The sequence below is a fragment of the Melopsittacus undulatus genome, chromosome 8, assembly GCF_012275295.1.
Source record: "Melopsittacus undulatus isolate bMelUnd1 chromosome 8, bMelUnd1.mat.Z, whole genome shotgun sequence".
NCBI classification, from domain to species: domain Eukaryota; kingdom Metazoa; phylum Chordata; class Aves; order Psittaciformes; family Psittaculidae; genus Melopsittacus; species Melopsittacus undulatus.
This window is the reverse complement of record NC_047534.1, coordinates 4160235-4183964: the sequence shown is the minus strand read 5'-3', so window position 1 is coordinate 4183964 and position 23730 is coordinate 4160235. Positions and strand designations below refer to the sequence as shown.

At 41.7% G+C, this 23730-nt stretch overlaps 1 protein-coding gene across 1 annotated transcript in view; it reads left to right on the top strand.

Annotated features, from left to right (window-relative positions):
* SDK1 (sidekick cell adhesion molecule 1) overlaps positions 1 to 23730 on the top strand; it is a 411616-nt gene that overhangs the window by 352170 nt on the left and 35716 nt on the right. Inside the window, exons 31-35 of the mRNA XM_005145297.4 lie at positions 61 to 164; positions 1868 to 1938; positions 6814 to 6949; positions 8830 to 8889; positions 10857 to 10958. Of these exons, the coding sequence (XP_005145354.3) occupies positions 61 to 164; positions 1868 to 1938; positions 6814 to 6949; positions 8830 to 8889; positions 10857 to 10958 (473 nt within the window). The remainder of the gene's footprint in view (positions 1 to 60; positions 165 to 1867; positions 1939 to 6813; positions 6950 to 8829; positions 8890 to 10856; positions 10959 to 23730) is intronic.

Below are 23730 nucleotides of genomic sequence, written 5' to 3'. Positions count from 1 at the left end.
TTGTTCTGAGGCCTTGCAATGATGCAGGGAGATTTCAGCCTTATTTTTGACATTCCACAGCTTGAACCCCTTCACCTCTTACAAACTGCGAGTGAAAGCAACCAATGACATTGGAGACAGTGACTTCAGTGCAGAGACTGAGGCAGTCACAACTCTGCAGGATGGTAAGCAAGGAGGAGAATCACCATGGGATGGGCAATGGGCTTGTTCCTGGGCTTGCTGGATCCACTGCAATGCATTCTCCACTAGGACTGTGAAGTGAAAATTCTCTAGCCAAATCAGTTTTGTTCATAGGAGATTGATACAGGTAGTAATGAGATATGGCTGAATTAATAGCAGGCAACCTTAAGTGTCCTGCTGTGTCCTCTCATCATGAACCATATTTTCAGGAGTCTCAAAATGGAATTAAGTTACATTTGATTGGCTTCCAAACTTTGCACTAACCATTATCTTGCAGAAATTGAATAATTTACAAGAGAACATTAAAAATAAATGCAGAACCATGCATACATTTGAAGAAGTTTCTTCAATTGTTTTCCCACACAATTTGCATCAGTCTGCAATATGGCAAAATTGCTGAGGTATAGGTAAGAAAGAGTATGAAGCTCCTGGAAACACAAGCATTTAATCCTGCAGATCAGGGCTAATAAACTGTGAATGACATTGACAAGGCTTTTATTTTTAGCCTTAGAGATCAGCTTCTAATTCCTTGATTGTATAAAGTCAGTGCCTGAATGCAGAAATAGCTCTGGTGTCTTGAATAGAGAAAGGAACTCTGTGAAGTGTGGGAAAGCATCACTACTTACCCTTGGCCTGGGAAATGGGGTAATACTGGTGTGCATCCATATATATTGTGCTAGGAAGTAGCCAGTATTTCATGCAGATCAAGGAACGGCTAGTTAAATATGACACTGAGGTATAAAAATAAGGAATAATTTTGTAAAGGAATGTTTAAAGAAGGAGGTCTTGAAGTCAGAAAAACAGAGGACAGAGCTCAGGAGTATCCTAAGTTCAAAAAGAACCTGTGTAATATTTGAATAACATGCCTAGCAGCCTTTTAAATGCATCCTGCCTCTCTCCCCTTTCCTCAACAGCAGCTGCTGTGTCAGTGCAGGCTGGAGCTAATGAGGCAGCACTGTTTCAGAATTTAAGATTTTATTTTCAATTCTCTTTGAATTTAGTTAAAGTGGATCCAAGTTGTGCTTGGCCTCCTCACAGTGCAATGGGGAAATGCTGGGAAAGCTTCTCACCTTCTTACAAACTGCACATTTATTCTGCTGAGCAAACCTGCTGCTGCCACTAGAGCATTGCACTGTTGAGGGCTGTCAGCTCCTGATAAGCCGTATTTGAGCTGCTCTGGTGTGTGGAGGTACATGCTGTAGGCCATAGGCATAGGAATGGGTTAATCCATAGTAAATCAAGCTGTCCTACCTAAAATAGTCTGTGATGATGTGATACAGACTCCTGAAAACAAGGTGGGCTTGCCCCAGCTGCGTCAAAAATATCATGGAAAATTTGGGAGCAGCTTGCTGACACTTCCATGCAGCTGGTTTAACTTCCTTTCAAATGTGTATCCAGTTGTTTATGAGCAGCTGACATGCTGCAGCTCCTCCAGATTTATGCCCTTATCCTTTCTCCGGCTCAAGTTGCCAAGAGCACAGGTACAGCAAGGAATGTATGGGAAGTGGCTGGCTTCTGCCCACATTGCGATAATCATATCCACCACATTGCTTTTGAGACCAACCATGTAGCAGCTGGGATAGAAGATTTTCTTCAGTAGTGAAGAAAGAGAACCTGATGAATAAAAGCCCCCCTTTTTCCACCCTGATGCTATAACTGCTTTGGTTACCTCTTACTTCTTGTTTAGTTCCAGGTGAACCACCCAGTTCTGTGTTAGTAACTCCTCATACGACTTCATCTGTCCTTGTGCAGTGGCAGGTAAGTAACATGAAAAGTTTTGATGTTTCTGGAACAACTTTTTGGTTGCTTTGACTTGATGGTATGGTTCAAGGGACATTTTCTTGAGCTTGGAAGTATGTTGTAAAGTTGAAGGACTGCAGCTATGTTCTTATTTTCCTGATCTTGGCATATATTTAGCAATAGATGGAAATTTCTGGCAGTTGCTGCTAGTTTGTGTCCCGTGAGGGGAAGCTTGAGAGTTAACAGAGTTTCTGTAACGATGCCCAAGATCATTGCTTGTACAGATTCTCCTGTCACTTCCATTGATATCAATGGATGTGCAGCTTTACACTGAAAACATTTAGCAGTGTGGAATTGGTAGAGATCAGGTAATCAAAAGCTTACGGTTACTCACGTCGCATACTCCCTCCTTCAGCTGCTGAAATAATCAGAAATGCTTGCTGTGCCTGAGATCCTGTTCATACCTGTGAGGAACTCCACATGCTCTTTTGGCTCTTTGAGGGCTAAAACCTGAGATTTCTTCAGAGAGAGGAAAGGAAGTTTGAGCTCTTTGTGACATCTCTGAGTTGTATATGAAAGTATTCATGCCAAGTGTGCGTTTTATACAGGCACTTCCTTTGCCTTCCTTTATCTTTCAGTAGTGGCCTCCTGGGGGATGCTGGAACATTTTGTGACCCCAGTGACTGAGGCTGTTTTTTGCAGAGTGAGCATTAATAGAGGGAAACCAGTGGGGTACTGTACATTATCCATAACCTATCCTGGAAGGCCTTTGCCCACCCTGCTCTTGGGACAGTGTCCCACACACATAATAAGGGTAACTTTGGACGGATTACATTATAGTGAAAAATGTATGTATGCATTTACAGTACAGATGGGGCTCCTTGCATTTTTGGAAGAAAAATATATGTATGAGGGTCTGTTTATTGCTATGCAGCAGCATTTTAAAAATATGCCTGGCTGTACTGCTGGCTTCCTAGCCCAAGTTCATGCAGCATAATACTGAGCAGCAGCATTGCTTACAGCATGTTGAATAAATAGGAGATATGTTGAACAGTTTTACCAAAGGAATTGTGGAAAGATGTAAATCTACCATCCCACCTAGTAATAAAAGCCCTCGGTGAAGGAAGAAGGGTACACCAGGAGAGGACAGAGGATGTGAGGCATGAGGTACTGCAGAAAGAAACATTCCACCAACTGACTATTGGTGTGTAGTTAATGTGAAATAGATGGTTGTTTAGGTAATTGGATGCTTTTTATTTCATGAAAATGAAATGGGGTTGTTGTGCCAGAGCCTTCTCAAGGGAGTTGTGGGCGATTATATGTCATTACTACGTGTGTATTAATAGGTCCTGGTAATTCAACTATGCTATATTTTTCAAATAAACAAAAATCTTCAAGTCCCACAATAGCCTCCAATTAGGAGGAAGTTTCACAACAGTGCCTAAGAAATAATGTAAACTGAACCCAGGACTCAAGCTAAACGGGGAGTAGTTTTCTGAGCAAAGCTACATTTTTAACTTGGAGCTGTGTTAATAATTCACCAAACAAACTGGAGATGCACTATCTGGGCTTTCAGCTGCTGGGTCCAATCACTCCATGATTTTTAAATTTCAAGTCGAAGTATGTAATTTCCATTGAAATCTGTGGTATCAATAATGCAAGGTTAGTTCAGATGTTCTGGAGGATGTTATGGTTAACATCAGGATCATGTAGTTCTGCTTCTACCTTAGAGATAACAATTATTCAAACTTCCATCTTAGTCTTTTTTTTCTTTCTTTTTTTTTTGTTTTAAACAGCACGAAAATGTTTCTCTTACTTCTGTACAATATTACAGGCTGCCACTCATAATCATTTTACCTATTTCAGCAGATCCCTCAGGCCTTCCTGCAGACCCCTAAATAATCCATTACGTCAAAAGAAGAGTTTTGTCCATGAAAGACAGCTAAGAAGGGGAAGACCTGACCTTTTAGCAGAGTACCCTTTTCAGGAAGGAATTATCATTTCCATGGCAAGGAGAAAGGCATTTTTCAAGCCATTTATTTTCTAAGCTTTCCTGTCCTAAATTTAGAGGAAGGAAAAACTGGAGAATCACATGAAAGCGTAAGAAAACAATGCTTGCAATCAACAAATCAGTGTTGTACCACAATGAGGGATTAAGCTTTATCTATTAGGTAGTTATATGGCAGAGGAGGGAGTAACAATCTCTTTCTCGGCTTCAGCAGCTTTTTCCTTTTAGGATTCTGTGGGATACTCCACCTCAACCTTTTTTTATTATTATTATTATTATTAAATATGTTAATAATTAAAATACTTAAATAATTTGGATCTTTCCAAGAGCACCTTTCTTCTAGGTAACAATTACCTGAAATACAAATCCATGGAATAGTCACTGTGTTTTTTATTGTGTGAAGTTTATTTCCATGCTGGATAGGCTTTGTTTTCTTGCAGCCTCTCTTCTCCTTGTGGTGATGCAGTCACGCTGTATCTTGGTAGGATAGTGCTTCCCTCTAGCCTGTCTGAAAAAGGCATCTCATGCTTTGTGTTGTGACTTCTTCCTGCCAGGATAGAGGGAGGCAAGGATGTTACTGGGTTGTGGAGCCCTTCTCTGCTATGGCATCATCAGAGCTAAAGAAACTTCAGTATAATACAGAAAACCAAAGAAGAAAGTTAGAAGAATGGAAAAGAAAAAAAGGATCATGATAGATACATGAGTAATTTCCAGTAAACCAGATCTCATCTTCTCCACCTTGCAGGGGAGAACATTTCAGCTGGTCCATGAGCGATCATGTCATCAGGCAGCCCTGGAGAAGGCTGTCGCTTTCTTTGGTCTATTTGCTTAGTCTCTTGGACAAGGAGGCTTAATCTGAGACTAGGAAAGGCTGTTGTACAAGAGGCTGATTTATTTGCCTTGTACAATGGAGCCTGAGAGGGAATATGATTGCCCTTTTCAAAATACATCACAGGTGTAAACACCCCTTAGGGAGAAGAACAATATAACCCAAAAGGCAATGTTAGCACAGTAACAAATGGTTATCGACTAGCTATGAATTATTTAGATTGGAAATTAAATGAAGGTTTCTAACCACCCAGGTAGTGAGGCCTGGAACAGCTTTCCAGTAGGAATACTGGGAAGCAGAAAAATCGCCATGTTTTTTGGTGGAATTTCTGATTGTCAAATGGACTTTAAGGTGACTTTCTGCAGTCTTGAAGGCCCAGTCCTGATGATTCCTCAGGTCTCTCACAATCTTCATTCCTAGGTCATTCTGTAAGGCAGATGATAAATAATATTGAAAGGTGGTCAGAGTTTCTCCAAAGGATAGAGCACAATAATGAGCATAAAATGATGATGAATGAGGTTCTCCAACCATGCAGAGCAAGTACAGCAGGATCTTAAGACTACTGGGCTGCTTTCAGCAGGCTCTGGTCAGAACAACTGCCAAAGAAGGCTGCTTCTTGCAGGAGTATTTTTCCTCCTTTTCCTGGTAGCTGTGTAGCTTTTTTACACACTGCTTCACATATTTTTCCCTTTTGGTTTCCATATACTGCAATCTTTCTACTTAATTCCTTCAGCCAAAGCAAAGCCTCTGCCCTGAGACAGGACTGCCTGTGCTGTCCTCTTGCCATCGTAATGAAGTAATGGAAAAATCTTGTCATTCTGGAAGCAGAATACTAGGTTATTACCAAATATCTTCCCCCTTTCCTAGTCTTCCTTTCTTCATTAAAATTACATGTGGTATTACCTTGTATTGTGACAGCGTTTCACATCAGCGGTTAGTTCCACATTGGGCTGGTTTTCTTTAGTAGAGTTCTCAAGATTGCTAGGGATCTTTCTGGATTAAAGGTGAGATCATCGTTAAAATCCTTTTCATTTATACTTTCAACCTCCTAAATTTCAGTACAAGAATCTTTAGAAGATAAATGGCTCAGGGCATCTTTTCTTCTCTGCAGTTCTTAGCCTGTATTAGACTTACGAAAGTAATTTTTTTCACCAAACATAAAGAATCCCCCTGCTTGTCTCTATTTAAGCAAGCCATTCAGACAAAAATCTCCTTTTCAGAGTTCTGTCTGTGTATCTCTATCTGAAGGAAGATGTGAGGGGCTGCTGATAATCCTTGCTGAGGTACTATGTCTTTGAGCATCTTCCAGTATGTTGCAGAAGGAAAAAACCCTCATATCTGGGTCAGCTCTGTGGTCATACATCCTGTACTGCTCCAAGCTGTTACCAGGGAAGATCTGGGTTTGCCTATGGGATTGGACCTATGCAACACACCAGAGTCCATTATACTGTGACCCTTCTCTAAATACCTGTCTGAGGCTACTAGATGTATTTTCATCTTCCTAATCATAGCTGGAATACACCAATTCTTTGTTATTTTCTCACGTATTTTCAGTAAAATCATGCCAAATGAAGAATGTTGTATGAACAGTCCCCAAGGAAAATAACCACTATAGAAATGCTGTCTTTGACAAAATAATTTCTTTATTTTTGTCTCAGAAGAAGTGAAATGTTGTTTTGCTGTTCCACTGTTGGTGGCCAGCACTATGCACTTTCAGGGGCATGCTTATTTATGTTCTTTGTCACACACAAGTTTCTGTGCACCTAGAAGGAAAGGAGCTTAACTCTTAGTGTAGTGCATCAGGTGTCAGTCTTAAATAAAGAGCCTTTTGTAACTGTCACAGCTGAGTGAAATCATCAAAGTTGCCTTTGACTTGTGTTTTTCAAATCACAGAACCTTTGATGCTATATATTCCCTGTATATTATTCATGTCTGTTTTCACCAGAGAGCACTGTGTCCCTTTGCAACAGGACCAGTGTCAGCTACTGCCTGTTATGATGGATGTTTGTTGCAATGCTCATCTTAACAAGCCTGTTCTTATGTGAATGTTTTTCAGCCACCCAAAGTTGAGAGTCTAAATGGCTTGCTCTTGGGATACCGGATCTACTATCGGGAGCTGGATTATGACACTGGATCTGGAACAGAAACCAAAACCATCCAGAGCCCTTCAGCTTTAAGAGCAGAGCTCACACGTAAGTCTGTGTTTTGGACCTTGTAATATCCCAGAATAGTAATCTGTCATTATGCCAAGCACTGTATGATCTCTTACCCCACGGAAGGAACACACAGTTGTGTCTAAGACTGCTTGGGATAATCTAGCTTTTACAAACTCAGGCTGAAGATGCTGGAAAATGGTTGTAACTTCTGTCTGATCAGCATCACTTGTAATGGTACATACAAATCTATGCCAGCATGCTCAAGCTGATGTTCTGTCACCCATATAGCCTCCGATTTCCTGCTTTCTGCTACCTTCATTTCATGATTACCCTGGTATACTTTGTACTGCCATCAGTCGAAAGAGAGAGTCCATTTTCCTCAGCTGGGAACCTTTTTCTTTCTTGTTATTTTTTAGTAGTTTTTATAATTGACAGTTTGGTCTTGTAGTATCAGAAAACAGATGAGGAGAAATGTTAAACAGACTTTTTACAGCCTCAAAGTGCTTGTCCCAACTTTGGAACTAAATAGCAAAAATGAGCAAGAATTTTAAGGTGCATGTTTGTTTGCCATGTTGGTCACTGGGATTTTTTGGCTCACATGGAAGGAAGGTGCAGAGGAATGCTAGAAAAATGAAAAGGATTTTTAGACAAAACCTAGAAAGGAAATCAGAGGGAAGAATAGGCAGAATAAGATGATTTGAGGCAAAGATGTGAGCACTCAGTAGCCTGACAGATACATACAGTCTAGGAATCAGACATGCTCACAGAGGGGTCAGCTTTTGTCCTGCTTGATGTGGAATATTCAGAATAAGATGATACTCCAAGAGCAGCAGAATAGGGTTGAGTGAGACTATTCTAATATCTTAAATCCTCTTCCATGTTTCCCTGAGTTCATAAAATTGGTTTCTACAAAAGGGGAGAGTAGTTTGTATGGGGTATGGAAAAATTGGATGCTTTAAATATAATGTAAGCACCTAACTCTAACCTCACTTATGCAGTCAGTGCTGAATGAGGCTTCTCAGACTGCACACGGTTTTAACCAGGAGAGAGTAGAGATATAAGGCTCCTTCAGGTGTAAGTATTCATAAAGGGTTTTTCCAGACAAAAGCTGACTATGTATATAATCATGAAATAATGATTTTGGGTGCTCTCTAGTCTCACAGACCAGGGAGCCTGTGAAACCTACTCGTTTCCTGTCTTTCCTCTTCTTGGCTGGCCCTGTAGCTATGTTCATAATAGCTGTAGAGTAGGAAAAAAATGTGCTGTACTTCTCCAGGAAGTCAAGAGAGAGAAAGGGGTGGAAAAGAATGTATTTTAAGAGGAATTTCCCTCTTTCTCCTCATAATATGACAATCCTCACCTTAACACCTCTCTTCCTCACTGACCTGCAGTTTTGCACAGCTTAGCATATTATTACAATTCACTCACAGCAAGAATACTGAATTCTGTAAGTGAAACTGTGGGGAATCTAACACACATTTAAAGAAACGGGTCCTGTTCTATTGTAGGTGTTGGCTTTTTGTGGCCCGTGTTCCAGGTCTTTACCCTGCAGCTCTTAAGGTTTTGAAAGTTGTGTGTTGAGAAATGAGGAGATAATACAATGCTGAGAATTTCCCCCCTGCAAATTGTTTCCTTTTTACACATTTGTTGTATTTAATATAGGTGTCAGAACATTTCTGTGTTGTATATTTGTGAGATTCTCTGTTTGGGGAGGAAATGAAGCAGCCCTGTGTGAGTGACATGCTTTTGATGTGTTATGAGAGAGTGATGTGATTTTATTGCCCTTCAAGGTATAGTCCTAAAGCTCAAACTGTGTATGTGTGTGCTGCATCATTTGCCTCTGTCTGCTGTACATCATTTGCAATAACTATTTCCTTGCACTGTAACAAGCTTTCTGCTTTGCTTACCCTGAATAGCCCAAAGCAGCTTCAAGACAGTGAACAGCAGCTCTGCATTAACGACGTATGAATTAACACGTAAGTGCATATTGCCTTTAGATGAGACTCTTTGTAATGGTTCAAAATACACTACAGGCAAACTCCTATGGTTGTCCTCAGTGGATCTAATAGAAATCAACACAGATTAATGATTCTGCTTCTTCGAGCTTCTTTTTCTTTAAGCCTTAGCATTCCCTACATCAAGAGGCACTGATGATGCAAGTAGGTAGCTGTTGTAAAAATGTAGCTACTGGGAAGGTAAAACATTATTGACTGTAACAACCCAGTATTGCTGATGCTAAATGAATTTTGATTCGCTTGCTACATATTTTGCAGTCCATCTGAGTTTAGCTGCATCACATCATTAGTCCTGTGATTCAAGCATTGTGATGCACAGGCATTCTGTGGAGTAGGAGGCCAGTTTAGAGTGAGCCCAATGAGTTTATGTGCATCTCCAGAGGTGTTTTCAATCGGAAATGAATAAAATAGCATTCGACAGAGTTAAAAGGCAAGTTGCTTTGTGATGATGATGGTTCACTAGATAGGTTTTGCCCAAGGCTTTTGAGTCACAGATTGTGATGAGCTAAAAAAAAAAATGAAGCCCTATCCCCACTGAAACTTGCATGCATGAACTCTCATGTGTTCCATTTTCATCCACATCCGTTAACACTAACATGTCCCTTCTGACTTTTCATGGTAGCAATTAAAGTTTCCCTGTACAAGCTACCCAGTACTGTATCTTATATATATTACTGGAGTTTGTTTATTTGTTTGTTTACAAACTTAGTATTGTTACTGCTGATTTGCTTGCTCCATGTTTTGCAGTCCATCTGAGTTTAATGGTATCACATGCATCGGATATCATTTGTAGTGTGCCTGAAACTGAGGAATGATGCTGGACTATGAGTCACATACAGGAGCACAACAGTTGTAAACACTTCCATGAAACTGAATTTGATGAACCTGTATGATTAGGCTTATTGAACCTTGCCAAACTGATGGCATACTGTCAGCCACAGAGTTAAAAGTACTATCTGATTCATAAATAGCAGCGGATATTATTGGCAAAGGGAGAAACTTGGACCCCTGGCCATGTGTGTCTTAATTCAGTGCTCATCTATATAGGGCAATTTATATTATTGATCACTCCCTTACTCTTAATTTCACTGCTAAATACTGTGGCTGATAAATATTTGTTAGATTGATTCTTTCATCCTGAAAAAGCAAAGCCTGAAACTGCTCAGGCACTGCCTCCCCTGCTGATGTTGACATGATTTCTCCTTCACCCTTGTTTGCATCTGTTAATTACCCTCACACAATTGGGTTCTCTAGATCTGTTCACACTGCTCTCACTCTCCTACCTCATCTGTCAGAGTAGTTTCTGTATGTCGGCAAAGAAATTGGTTGCCAAATTGAGTCCAGACTCCAAATTTTCCTTTCTCTTTGTGATTGATGTTCAGGCTGTGGTCACTTTGAAGAACAGATACTCATGCAATACTTCAAATGGGACTCCTGATTCCCCACTGCAGATCTTCTGCAGCCTGCTTCAGCTGTGATATTCTTGAGCTGTGCAGTTGCTAAACGATTCCTTAGATCGAAGTCCCTGGGGTTAGGCAAAGGCTTGAAGCCACTTTTCTACCACGAGATCAAAATGAGCCTGTAAAGCTCATTCAAAGCAAAGTCCTGCCTTTTTGTGTCATTGAAAATGACCTGGCAATATTCTTCTAGCTAGTTACTCATCAGGAATGATTCCTCCTACTGAAGTAACACTGTGAGGAAACACTGGAAAATCCTGCCATTTCATTGCAAAGATCTTTCATAATTAGGCAAATCCTGCAGTGATGGGTGAGTTAAGGAAGGAAGGAAGTAGATGTTGCATCATTGTTCTGTTCTAATGCCAAGTTTCACAAGAGGAAAGTCTGGTGATAAAGAGATGATGGAGTCTAGATAATATAAATAATATCCTATAATATGTAATAGAATAATGTAATATTTCTCTTTTGCAGAGTTGAAGAAATACAAGAGATACGAAGTATTAATGACAGCATATAATATAATCGGTGAGAGCCCTACCAGCGCACCAGTGGAAGTCTTTGTGGGTGAAGCAGGTAGGTAAAGGAAAATCAGTTTCTTTTCTTTTTTTTTTTTAAGTTACCAGAATGTTTTCATATTCTCCAGAGAATATTCAGTATTTGTCCCAGAAAAGGGATGGTGAAAATTCCCAGTCATGATCACTAACAGTTTCTTTTAGTGTCCTCTCCAGGAATAGGTTGTCACTGACAGTTCCTTGCCATATAAAAGCTAGTGGGGTCTACACAAACAAGGAAAGAAAAGGCATTTGAAAGAAAGAAGAGAAAATCTGTTTGGAGTTGCAGGAGGATGACTGTTCATACCAAATTAGCTTGAGGGGAAAACTGACTCAAGTTAAAGCAGTGAAAAGTGGAGCACAGGGAAGCCACAAGGGAAAAGAAACAAAACTACAAAACAAGGGAGGCTTGGAAAGCTGCTTCTTTTGTTTTATAACTCTCTGTGTAGAGACATTGCCTGTGTGGAAACATACAGCCTGCGTGCTTGTGCCACACCTTGCTATATTTTTATGCTGTTGAAGTGAAGAAGACACTATCTCTAGTTTACTGTTACCTTTGAGGCATAGATGATGATTACACTCAAGAACATGCAGACTTTGTAGAGGCTGGATGCAGCTATAAAAGCTGAGGGTCATGCATTTGTTTATTACGGGTCTACTGCATGAACCCAGGCTGTATTTATGAAATGTAACTTGTCCATCATGCTAAAATCCCTCCATTGAAAGGCTGGACAGTCAACCAGACACATTCTTTGAATGCCTTGTGAGACCCGTGATTTTGCAGAGCCCAAATAACCTGCAGCTGAGTCTGTTCTGGGTAACGCTACCCAGAGAAGTGTAGGACTGGAATAGCTGATGTCTTCTTCACAGCCACAGCAGCAGTGCTGTATTTGTGGTGACCCCAGCTGGAAAGAGGCTGTTGCTGAAACAGTTGTTAGTTATGGTATCAATTTCTGCAGCAGTATCTTTTGAAGCTTAGAACAAGAATAGCCAACACGCACCCTCCTGTTGCTCACTCTGCTGCCTTGAAGGGATCTGATTACACTTCTTCTGTCTCAAGGCTAGGATGTAGAAGCTATCAATCCCAGCAATAATTCATTTTATTCTTATTCATTCAATATTCTATTGCTGAAAACTAAGCAAAGCACATCTTTTTTAAGCCCTACTGTATATTTTTTAAACTCTACTTAACCTTTTCATTTGAAATATGGTGAAACATTCACTATCTGCCTCTGAAAACATCATAAATTAATCAGAGCAGCATGGTTCTGCAGACAGCTGGCAATATTTACATCTTTTTCTAGTTTGCTGCTGCTCTTAACTTGTGCAACTGCAGTGAAGAAAGCCCCAAGTGGAGCCAACTGTAGTTGGCTTCAAAATACATTTTTTGTTTCAGAGCTCAGTATCTCACTGCTGCAAATGGAGCCAGCACATGCATTTACACACATGTACACAGCACAGAAAGTCAGCTGGGAAAACAAGGAAATGCTGATACATCGTGTCTTTTAATCCCACTGTCCAGGTCTTCCTTATCATAACTCAGATAGAGAACAAGGCAGTGGAAAGAGCCAAACTTGGGAAGAAACTGATACATCCAGGAGACTTTGTTTCACAGGCAGGACTGGTGTATCTGAAGTTTTAGCATGACTCTGATGGGTTTTTTAGAGATCCTGCATTTACCTCTGGTTAGGGACAATCCAGGTTCATGTGGTAGAAATGATGAATGTAGGATCTTCCTGCCAATTTTCACTCTTGTTGTGTGAAGCTATTACACTTTGTTATAGAACTGCCTCTTCCACCTCCAGAACTGGCTGTGATTTATACTGTGAGTAAAGTGATTGGAGCTGGTATTGCAATTTAAGTTTCAAATTGATTTGTGACACCTTTGAGTTTAAGTGTGCTGTGGAAATACAAGTTTTTTGTTGTTATTGTTTGCTTTATGTTCTTACCCATGGTAAAGGCAGTAAGCTGGAAAAAATGGGTCTGCTTAGCTTCAGCAACTGGAGCATCCATGTTAAAAATAGAGAAAACGTGCCCAATAAACAAGTGCTGACAACACAGGCATAGCACTGAACACAAAATGACTGAAGGGAATCAGTCTCCAGGCTGAAAGCCCCATATAGCATGGATCTCAGTATTGTTAAACAGTGCTTCCTTCCTCCATATATGTTCCAGTAATTCCGGTAGGTGCAAGAATATTCCTCTCCCAGTTGTAAAAAAGAATATACAGCACTTGCCTTTGGGAAAATGCACTGGGTTTAGGCCAGCCAGCTCAGTCAAATACCCAATACTGTGCAGTTCTGATGAGTGTTTCATACACTGTGGGGCACCTGGGAATAATACAGAGGGTTGATGGGCTGTTCAGCTTCTGTGTCTGGTGTAGACAGATGAATGATGCAGAAGGAAGTGTGTCTAATTCCTTGCTTCTTTGTTGTCCTCTCCTCTGTTAGATTGGAAGATTTTCCTATTCTTGTATGTGGATTTTTACAATAAAAGCTCCAGTAATGGAACCTTCTGACAAATTTAGAACAAAAAACATTAAAACCAACCTTCTGGCAGATTGGCCAATCAAATAAAAAACACCCAGTGGGAAGGTTCTCTTAAGTCCTGGAGTGCCATTGAGCACTAGCCAACAGCCTCCCCAGGCAGCCCAAGTGCTCAGGTCTCACTTGCCTCTGACTGATGGGCAGGGGGAAATTCAGAGAGAGAACAACCTGCTAGTGTGCAACAGGCCAGACCTGAAACACACCTCTGTGCCCTGACTTGCCTGGTGAATAAGGGAGCTGGATGCAAGTGGCTTGGGTTTTGGAGATGTGGTTTGGAGCAAAACCTTTTTCTTTTTACAGTAACCCATAAGATCAAAGGCTCAAAATTGAGTTCTGCCTGAATGTTTGCAAAACTCACTGGCATGGAGAGCAATTCTTCGTCATGTCAGGAGAGTGGGCTGGGAGTCCTTGTGCTTAGCACAGCCAGGAAGGATGCGCTGCTTGCTCAGTCAGAACACAGCCAGTTCCTTCCCCCACCTGCCTCAAGCATCTGGATCTCTCTCCTCCACAGACTAGAATATTCCTGTAATTCTGCCTTTCTAGAGCTGGCTGCAGCTCTGCCCTGCTCATTAGAGACCCGTGTGCATCTCCTGACAAATGACAGAAAAATTGAAAGCCACCACTTGCAGAAATTAGGAAGGGAGTCACAGCCCCACTGGCAAACCCCCTCCTCGCCTTGTTAATTCATTTAACAGTTCAGCTGTCAGGGATGCCGGCTTTGATTGGAAAAGGCAGTGAGTGTTCAGCAAGAGGCTGGGTACTGATATTCATCCCAGCCCTAAATGCAGCTGCTACCAGCGGTTCTGTTCTGCTCAACTGAAATTAAGACTCTGTTAGAGCCGCCACTATATCAAGAGCCTTATTCTACCAGGTTGCTGTCACTGTCTGATTGTGTGGTGGGCTCTGGAGTTGAGGAGAGTCCACCACCTGCATTTTAATTAAACAGGTTGGGGCAGGCATGCTTCACCTAATCTGGGAAGGTGAATAAAATGGAAGGTAGCAATACAAATCCTCTGCTAACGAGCCTGCAGCCTCCAGTGCTTCTCCCATATACTCAAAGCTGGCTTGGATGAAAAATAATGGAATTCATAATTTCTTCCAGCTGCCAGAGGAGAGTGTGTGTGCATGGAGAGGAAGTAGCAGAAGGGGTGAAGTGCACCCACAGACACTAGCCTTTAAACTGGTTGTAAATCCATTTGTGTGAAGAGGGGAGTGACTTGTGTCATTATAACTGATGGTGACATTGGTGACCTTCAGAATTCACAAGAAATGATGAGGGTGGTTTTTTGTAGTTATTGTTCTTTTTAATAATGACCTCTGAATGCTGATAGAGCAGTGGGAAAGACAAGCAATAAGAAGAGCTGGGAGACAGATCCCCTTCTTAGAAGTCAGGTGTTGAAATGCCGCCTTGGTTGTACCATTATCTTTCAGAAAAGGTTTCCTGGCTGTCTTGCTTTCTTCTGAGTGAAATTGTAGCTTGGAAAGGAACAAGAGTGGGACAGGTGGTCAGCTGCTTCTTACCTCTCTTTTCTTACTGTCTTAGGAAACCTGAGTCTACCTCTTGGTACAAAGCTAGCAGACACCAAAGCAAATGTCCCACCATTACCTGCAGTTATTCTCTGCCCTTCTGCCTGCAGCTCCACACGTGTTCCTGGAGCTTACAGACTTAATTTTGCTCACCATAGCTGACACATGTAGGGAAGCTCTGCTCTGCCAGTAGCATCAGGGGACACACTCAGAGCTGCCTGACCATCTCCAGCATTTTACAGGCAAGAAATAAAAACCATCTGGAAAGCTCCAAGGCCAAAGATAGTGATTTAGGTTTTCCTCCTAAGGAGGAAAGAGTAAGGAAGCAAAGACTTAACTCCATGCACCTGGCTCCCCTTTATAAACTGCTTCTAGCAAAGAGCTCTTGTCCCTTCTTACCTGATTATCTGTGCTTGGTCTACGTTCCTTTGTCTATCATGCTAATGCCAGAGAAGGCTGTCAGAACAAGGCTTCTTTGTCCTTCAGCATTTTCATCTCTATCTGCAGGCCTCACTCTCTTCGTGTGTTCATCCAGAATACCCTAATTGGTGTCACCTCTCCATCATAGGTTACTCTAGGGAGTCCCTCAGCACTACCTCCTTTTCTTGTATAGCACAGAAGCTTTATCTCCTTCCCTGCCCTGAATGTAGCTGAGAAGATGCTGTGCAAAGAAGTCCCCTGTGCTTCCCTGTTAGCAGCCTACAAGAGGAATGACAACATTTCAGTGCATTAGAGCTGGCAGCTTCAATCAGTGTGCTGTGGCCCCCTTGGCTGTTTTCTCCTATCTGTTTGGGACACATGGGCCATGTCTCTCAGTGGCCGACTGTGTATGCAGATAGGGAGCACATTGCTGCTGGCACAGCTGGGAGAACTGGGTGGGCATTTCCATCCCAGATGCCACTGGAGGAGGGAAGAAGAAGGATTATCATGGCCATTTTACATTAGTGAAATTTCACATTTCACATAGTCTAAAACCTGTCAGCCTAGGGACAGTGTGTTCCCTTGATAAACAAAAGGGGATGGAGGAAAGCTATTGGAAAGTAGTATTATAAATAACTTTGTGCTTTTACTTCCTCAAACTTTAAACAAAGGGGGTTGACCTTCCTTGGCATTTTAAAAGCACCAAGCCTTCGAAATGTTCAGGTATTTGCCTTCTAATTGTTGACACTTCTGAGCATCACCAAAAGGCTACTTTTGTAGGATAGCAGGGTGTTTAAAACATTGGTCTCTTTTTCCCCTCCCCTCAGTCTGGAGAGCTGTTCAAACATCATGCTCAGTTATGAATGATCTTTAAGCAGCTGTTCTGGGAGTGCCTTGCTCCAGGTGTGACACTGGGTTTTCATGCTGTCCCCAGTGTCTATCTTCCTAAGGAAGAACTTCTCATCTGAGCTCAGAGTTAAAGATCCCAGCCATGTTCTTCACCTCTCTTTAGTGTGCTAAAAGAGAGAGTAAAGTCAGACAAAGAGGAAAGGGAAAGCACAGGAAGGTGAAGAAGAAAAAGAAATGGTGAGGCATTTCCTGTTTGGACTGGGGAAGAAACTTTTTCAGTTTCTCTTGCATTAATGGAAACCATTACACCTGTATGCCAATAGCATTCCATTTCTCAGCCACCGGGTACATCTCATCAGTATTTCTTGGTGGATTTTAAACTCCTCCAGACTCCCTCTATAGCTGGTTTCCACCTGGGGCTTGTCTGCAGCAAATCCAGTTTGGATTTGTTGTTCCCATCAATGCAGCTCCACTGGTTGTAATAGCAGTATAGATAGCACTCAGCTGCATTATCTAATCCCACAGGGCTGTGACAGGAGAGGAAAAAATAACTAAAAACTAACTAAAATGTGCCTACATTAGAGCATTAGTCATTCCTTGTGTGATACTGGTATTACTGCAATGCTGGGGAATTCTGGATATGAATTCTCTGTATAAACCTTGCTCCCTTTCCTATTCAAACTGGCTTTTTTTCTTTTAAGGCTACTTTTACATTCTTAATCTGTTTACAGATAAGCACAAAGGTTTCATAATTAAACTTCCAAATTTGGCAGCTTAGCTCAGTAGCTGCTCTTACAATGGTAAGGCAGAAAGTAACTGTGCCAGTGTGAGTCTGTGGAAGAAGTGTCCTTAATGTCAATGTGTCAAAAAGGCATCCCTGCAGCTCTCTGGAGACTGAAATGTAATGTCAAGGCAGAAGGAAGCGAGGTCTAAGTTAGAGTCATACTGCTGTCAAAGCAAGTTATTCTACCATACAGGAAAATGAATTTTAAGAGAATGCAGTGGAAAGCAGTGGCCAGATTGAGACATAGATTTGATGGGTTTATTTGACATCTTTAATTCTCCATTGATGATCCAGAAGCTCCCTAAAATGATTTGCAATGTTTTCATGCTGCAAGTAAAAGCCGAATGCGTGCTTCATTAACAGCTCATTAAGTTGTTCATATTGGTCATAAGCAGTCTTTGGTACAGCAGAATGCTTTATACAGTGCAGCAGCTCCTACTTAGCCCTGGTGTAATTGCCTCTCTTTATCACATCTCAGTGTAGGAGCAATGTTTATGTCCAAGCAAAAATATCATCAGTTTTTGATCAACTGCATGTGCTTATATCTCTGTCACTGCTATTGCTGGTGAGGGTGGCATTAGGCTGCAAATGCCATGGAACGTTTTGCTCAGGTGATGAGCTTCCATCTCACAAAGCCAACAATTTGATGTCAGTTGTTAGTTCTGACTGTAACCCAGGACAGACAGACAGTTTTTCTGCACTCAAACTCATCATCAGGATTCCTGTATTTGTTCTGTAGTAGGCGCAAGCAGCAGTGAGAGCGGTAGAACAAATTAGTTGTTCTGCTGCAGTGCTATATAGCCTGTGAAGAACCGAGTGCAGGGACATCCCTGCACAGTGCAGAGGGTGGAGGGAGGAGAAGCCTAATCATGTATGCAAAGCTGTATTGAACTAACAGCACAGCTACTCCATTAAAAGCAAAGGAATTAACCTTCCTTTCAAAGATATGAGTAATCAGTAGTAAAGTAAGACAAACCATAAATTGCTCTGGTAAAGAAGTAGGGAAGCCCCTGGCTGATAACTCAAGGACACACAGGCTGGAGCTTGAGTATTTTTGACTAAAGGGCTATATTTGCAGCCAAATTTCCATTGCCTCTAATTGTGCAGCCCTGCTCTGCTTGGTTTCAGTCATCCTGTGACATGTGAGCAAAATGTTGTAAGTATTTTCAGACGGGTCTCAGCTCCTGTGGCTTTGCCTCCTCTGTACAGCTTTGCTGTGAAGCCAGCTGTAGAGAAAACACAGTTGGTTTTCTTTTCTGACATCTGTTTGCTGTATCTGTCGTCAATCATGGAACTGGTGACTTTCAGCTTGTCTATTTTTTTTCTATTTTTTATTTTTTCAATTTTTTCTTTTTTTTCTATTTTCCTTTTTTTTGTTGTTGTTGTTGTTGGGGGTGTTTTTTGTTTGTTTTTTTCTTTTTGTGGACAGGCTGAGAAAGTTGGGGCTGTTCAGCCTGGAGAAGAGAAGGCTGCGTGGAGACCTCATAGCAGCCTTCTGGTATCTGAAGGGGGGCTATAAGGATGCTGGGGAGAGACTCTTCATTAGGGATTGCAGTGACAGGAGAAGGGGTAACAGGTTAAAACTTAAACAGGGGAAATTTAGATTGGATATGAGGAAGAAGTTCTTTATCATAAGGGTGGTGAGGCACTGGAATGGGTTGCCCAAGGAAGCTGTGAATGCTCCATCCCTCCATTCAAGGCCAGTTGGACAGAGCCTTGGATGCCATGGTTTAGTGTGAGGTGTCCCTGCCCGTGGCAGGGGGGTTGGAACTTGATGATCTTAAGGTCCTTTCCAACCCTAACAATTGTATGATTCTATGATTCTGTTGTAGACAGTTGCCTTTTTTGTAATGAAAGAATGAATTAGCAATATCCTAAAATATTTTGGCTGCAGAGGTTTGGACACTGAGGTGATGTTGGGGGTGCTATGTCTGCAAAATAAACCAAGAAAGAGAAAACTCTCACTCAAAGTTGAGAAAATGTAAATGAAATCTCTCTCAGGAGCAAAGATCACAGCCCTCCATGGGCTCCCCATTGCAAACTGTAAATCCTAAATGAATCCCTCATGGATGTGAGCTACCCAAACTTGCATTAAAGCCACAGCAAAACGTTTTCACACTGGCAGATCTCACCTGCTCAGTTAGACTTTTTCCTGATATGCCTTTTAACATTTGGTCTGTGACAAACGCAGTGGAGATTCACCCTAATTATTCTATGTGCTCTCTTGGTTCTAGTGGAGCATAAGGAGTTGTTGGTGCTTTTAAGGCTTTAGTAGGTGCTGCCATTACAGTTAGTGAACATTATGTGGGTGCTTTTGTTTGCTGTCTTGTGGTATTGTGATACTAGAGTGTGGGATTAATACATGATTATGAGTGAGACATGGCTATAAATGGAGGAGGAGGAGTCTTGGGAACCAGAGAGCCCAGGGAGATAGTCTGAAGTAGGTAATTCTGCCTTTGTCTAAAGGCTAGACATTCCTAAGAGGATTGAGAGCACGATGTTTCCACCTGCTGCTCCTACTCCTCTCAATGCTCCTCAGAGAGCATCAGGCCAGAGTATCAAACACTCAGCAGTTCTTCACCATCCCTTTCACCCTCGAACAGCCTTCAGTAAATCATGGGGCTGATGAATCCTGCATTCTTCAGAGCTGACACAGCTCTCACACACCTGGCTTAGGTCTACTAGCTTTAGCAGACCTAACCCTCATTTGCATTTATGTAAGTGAACGAGGATTTTAGCTTGTAGGTTTATGCCTGTGTGTTTGTTTGTGCATACCTAATGCTTGTCAGACTCTTGCTGTTCCTGCTCATGGGTCCGTCTCTGCTGACTGATGGGCTGCCTGCCTGTGTGTGATCGTATCCTTGTTGACACAAAAGAAACAGAGGAAAAAACTCCCTGTATTATTTATCCCCTTCCTGGTTTAGCCACCTTTATGCTGTTTCCAGAGGCAGTCTGACAGTTCTATAAGGGCTTTACTTTTGGGCCAACAGCTCTCAGTCCCTTGATAGATAATTTCAGTATGCAATGTGATAGCCTGTTTTAGGTTTATATTAGCTAAGTAAAGCTGTGAGCTTCAGTAAAAGAAAAATGTGTAGGTTTTGCTTGAAGGGTGTAACTGTTTCACAGTACTGCTTCATGAGATTTGCCTCCTTTGTAGGTGTGGTAATGCAGTCACAGTAACTTCTTGTGCAGTCACAGTAACTTCAGATCATGTCTGTCCCCTGAAAATCCTGGATTGCACATGACTTATTGGAAAATCTGAACCTCACATTAAAAGATTAGCAATCACAGCAACTGTGATTTCACCACTGCTGGAAGAGACAGTGAGGGACAGGATGAGAGTTACTTCTGCTTCAGTCACTTGCCAGTTTATGAAGGTTCTTCATGAATAAGTCATATCCATGGAGGTTTCCTGAGCTTTCTCAGCTCAAATAAATGGCATTGGCAGATAACCTCCTGGAGTCTGTGTCCATGGAAAGGATACTCCATTTCTAGTCCTTGTTTCATTTCAGTGTTTTCCATTATGTGTGGTTAATATCATCTCTCTCTCCTTTCTCCCTCCACCCCCACATCCTTTTCATGTCTCTGCAGATGCTGAAGACAGGCCTAGCCAATACTGGGAAGCTTCCCAGTACTAAGCAGAGAAGCTGGGGATGTTACATTTGGGTATCATTTGCAGCTGCTTTTATTTATGCTTTTTCATGACTTCAGTATCCTTAAAATTTTGATGTGGCAGAACGCAGCTACATTACCACGTGTAGCATACAGGGAGGGGACCAAGTGTTTGCATACCCAAATAATATGGCGCAGAGTTAAGCAATTGTGGGTGTGCTAGATTCCCAAATTTTCCATCCTGACAGTTTTTTCCTCCTCTCCACCCCTTCTTGTCCACCAAGGTAGGTTTGCCTGTTTGCCTATTTTGCATTAGCTTGTGTTCCCTCTTCATCAGTGTTCGTGAGGGTGAGAAAGATGTCATTCCAGTTAGTCTTGTATTGACTTCCATTGGTCTCTTGTACCCCAGGAAATTTTTCAGTTTCTCTTACAATCATGTAAATCAACACATCTATCAACACCCCTAAAAACGGGTTATTTCCTACTAAAACCTGGTTTTTCCAGCTGCTTTAACCTCCTCACCCAGTAGAAGGTGGGGGAGACCAGATTGTTCCTTTCCTGAGACTCTTTTCAGGTCACAGGGCTGGCAAAGTTAGTAACTGGGTTAATAATTATATAACCTAATAACACCAGGTTTTGGTGCCAAACTGTCATGCCTGTAGGAGCACTCGAGTCTAATATTAGCAAATGGAGTTGTCTTAAGGGAGTTAAGATCCATTATATGCTGCTCTGCCTGTCTTATTGCATCTGAAATACATCTAAGTAACCCCAGAAAGTGTAGTCTTTGGAAAAAGCACATACTTCCATTACAAAACATAGCCTAGCCTAAACCAGCCAGAAAATGGTGGGAAACGTTCTAAAGATAGCTTGTGCTTTGTGACAGCGGAAAGCTGCTTCACAGTAGCTGTTTCTAAAGCACAATTAACTAATTGTTATTGAATTAATCAGCATTGCTCACGCAGCATTCCTTATGGCAGAGGTACTGCTGCACAGGGGAAGTGTGCCTCACTCCCACCTCTCTTTCCCATCCACTGCAAGAAAATGGCCAATGAGCACTGAACATGTTTCTCTCATGCTGCTTTTCCATCGTGGAAGGAGTGACTGCAAACATCTGCAGATACACCTTTTTGTTCTTTCTTGGGAGGTATCATCTTTGCATTCCTTCTCTAAACCCATGCTGCAAGAAAGCCCCTTAGGTTTTGCTTTGCCCATTCTGCAGATCAAGTCTTGCTGTTTTATCTTGTGTCCTTCTGTTTGTTATGTTGTGTTTGGCTTTTAAAATCCACTTAACTGTTGCTTACCTACTCCATAACTTGAGGGCAGTGGCTGCAGCGGGAGAAGAAACAATCTGTTCTCCATGCCACTGGGGATATAAATCCAATAAGATGAGGATGGAATACACTAAAAGTTTGAAAAATAATCATATGAGGGTTATTTAAAGAGTTATTAAAATAAGGGAATGCTGGCAGAGTTTGTGGGGGGGAACAGTGGCCGGGGAATCCGGGGAGAGGTCATTGGTGGAGATTACACCAACATCTGAGCAGCAGAGCTGATGCCGGTGTGACACAGGAGGATGGATGTCTGAGCCCTTTCCAACCTCTGTTTTCCATGACTGTGTGTGCCAGGAATCAGTGTGCAAACTTCAGAGGTGCTGCATATGCAAGCTTTGTCAGCACATGCTAAACTGAATATTGCTATATCTTCTCTCTTCAGTTGTTACTAGGTAGATAAGATTACAGCTGGGATGTCAGAACCACCCCTCCATTATAGTGTGTAGACATACAGATTAGAAGCTTTTTAGGCCTGGAGCTTTGTCTTTGTTCTGTGTTTATGCAGCACATTGCACAATGAGATTCTGGCCTCTAGGTGCTAACACCAAAATGCAAATATATTGATTACTAGGGAATAAAAGCAGGCATGTTCACAAAGGCATGCTTTGATAAACTAGGGAGGAAGTGCTTGCTAGACAGAAAAGGATTAGAGGCCTTTACAAAACTGAAACTTGCTTGGGATTGTTTGGAACTGTGGGATCAAGCTGATGCACACAAAATCTTCAGTCTCTTATTTTTCTCCTCATTTTTTTGCCTGCATGTTTATTTAAATGGCAGGAGTGTCAGGGAATCTTGTCCCAGTCTTGTCTGTGAGTTTCCTGACATAATACTGGCATTACAGAAGCAATTAGAAAATCAGTAGAGGAGAAATCCTTTCCTACCCAGCAATTGGAGCAGATGTAAGAGCAGCAAGAAATGCCTCATAAAAACAGTTACCAAGTACACCAAATGAATCACAAGGATTTGTAGCCTACCTGTGCTACAGAGCATCGTGGCAACTGTCACTGAGAAAAGGAATAGTAGTTTTGTATTGATGAAAAGCTCTGGGTGACACAGAGAGCAAAAATCTCAAGGAAGCAGTGAGAAAAAGTAAGGTGAACCTTCTACAATGCACAGAGCTCTGTCATAGGCAGGCCACTGGGGATTTTAAGCACCTTCTCTTTAAAGGTTATAAGCATTTGCAAGCTCAAATTGAGTGCAGTGTGAGCAGAGGCTGTTCAGCACGACTGGAAAATGAGGGCAGTGATATGTTTAAATGTGAATTTAGATGTGTAACTTTATTTATGGGCTCGTTTTGACACTCGCTGCATTTCCCAATAGAGTTGTTTTTACTTGATTCTGCCAATCTCATCCCAGACCATAGTTATTGTTATTTTTTTTTCCCCTAATTACTATACAACCTGCTCAGCCTTTCTCCTTATGGTTTTGGCTGAAAAAGTGTTTCAAGGAGACAGTCTCAAAGGTGAACTGAAATCAGACAAATATCTGCATGGAATTCCAAGGCAGGATACGTGCACAGAATTAGACTTCATGGATACATACTTTTTGTTTTTCATGGAAGATGAAATGCTTTCCACCTGCCAAGAGCTGAGTTTGGACCCTCAGGGGTCTGTGTCACTCCTGCTATAGTTGATAATGTCACTAACAGCTAAAGCCGTGTGAGGTTAGCTTTAATCTTGATTTTTATGTATTCGTGCCTTCAACAGCCATGAAAAAACTCAGAGC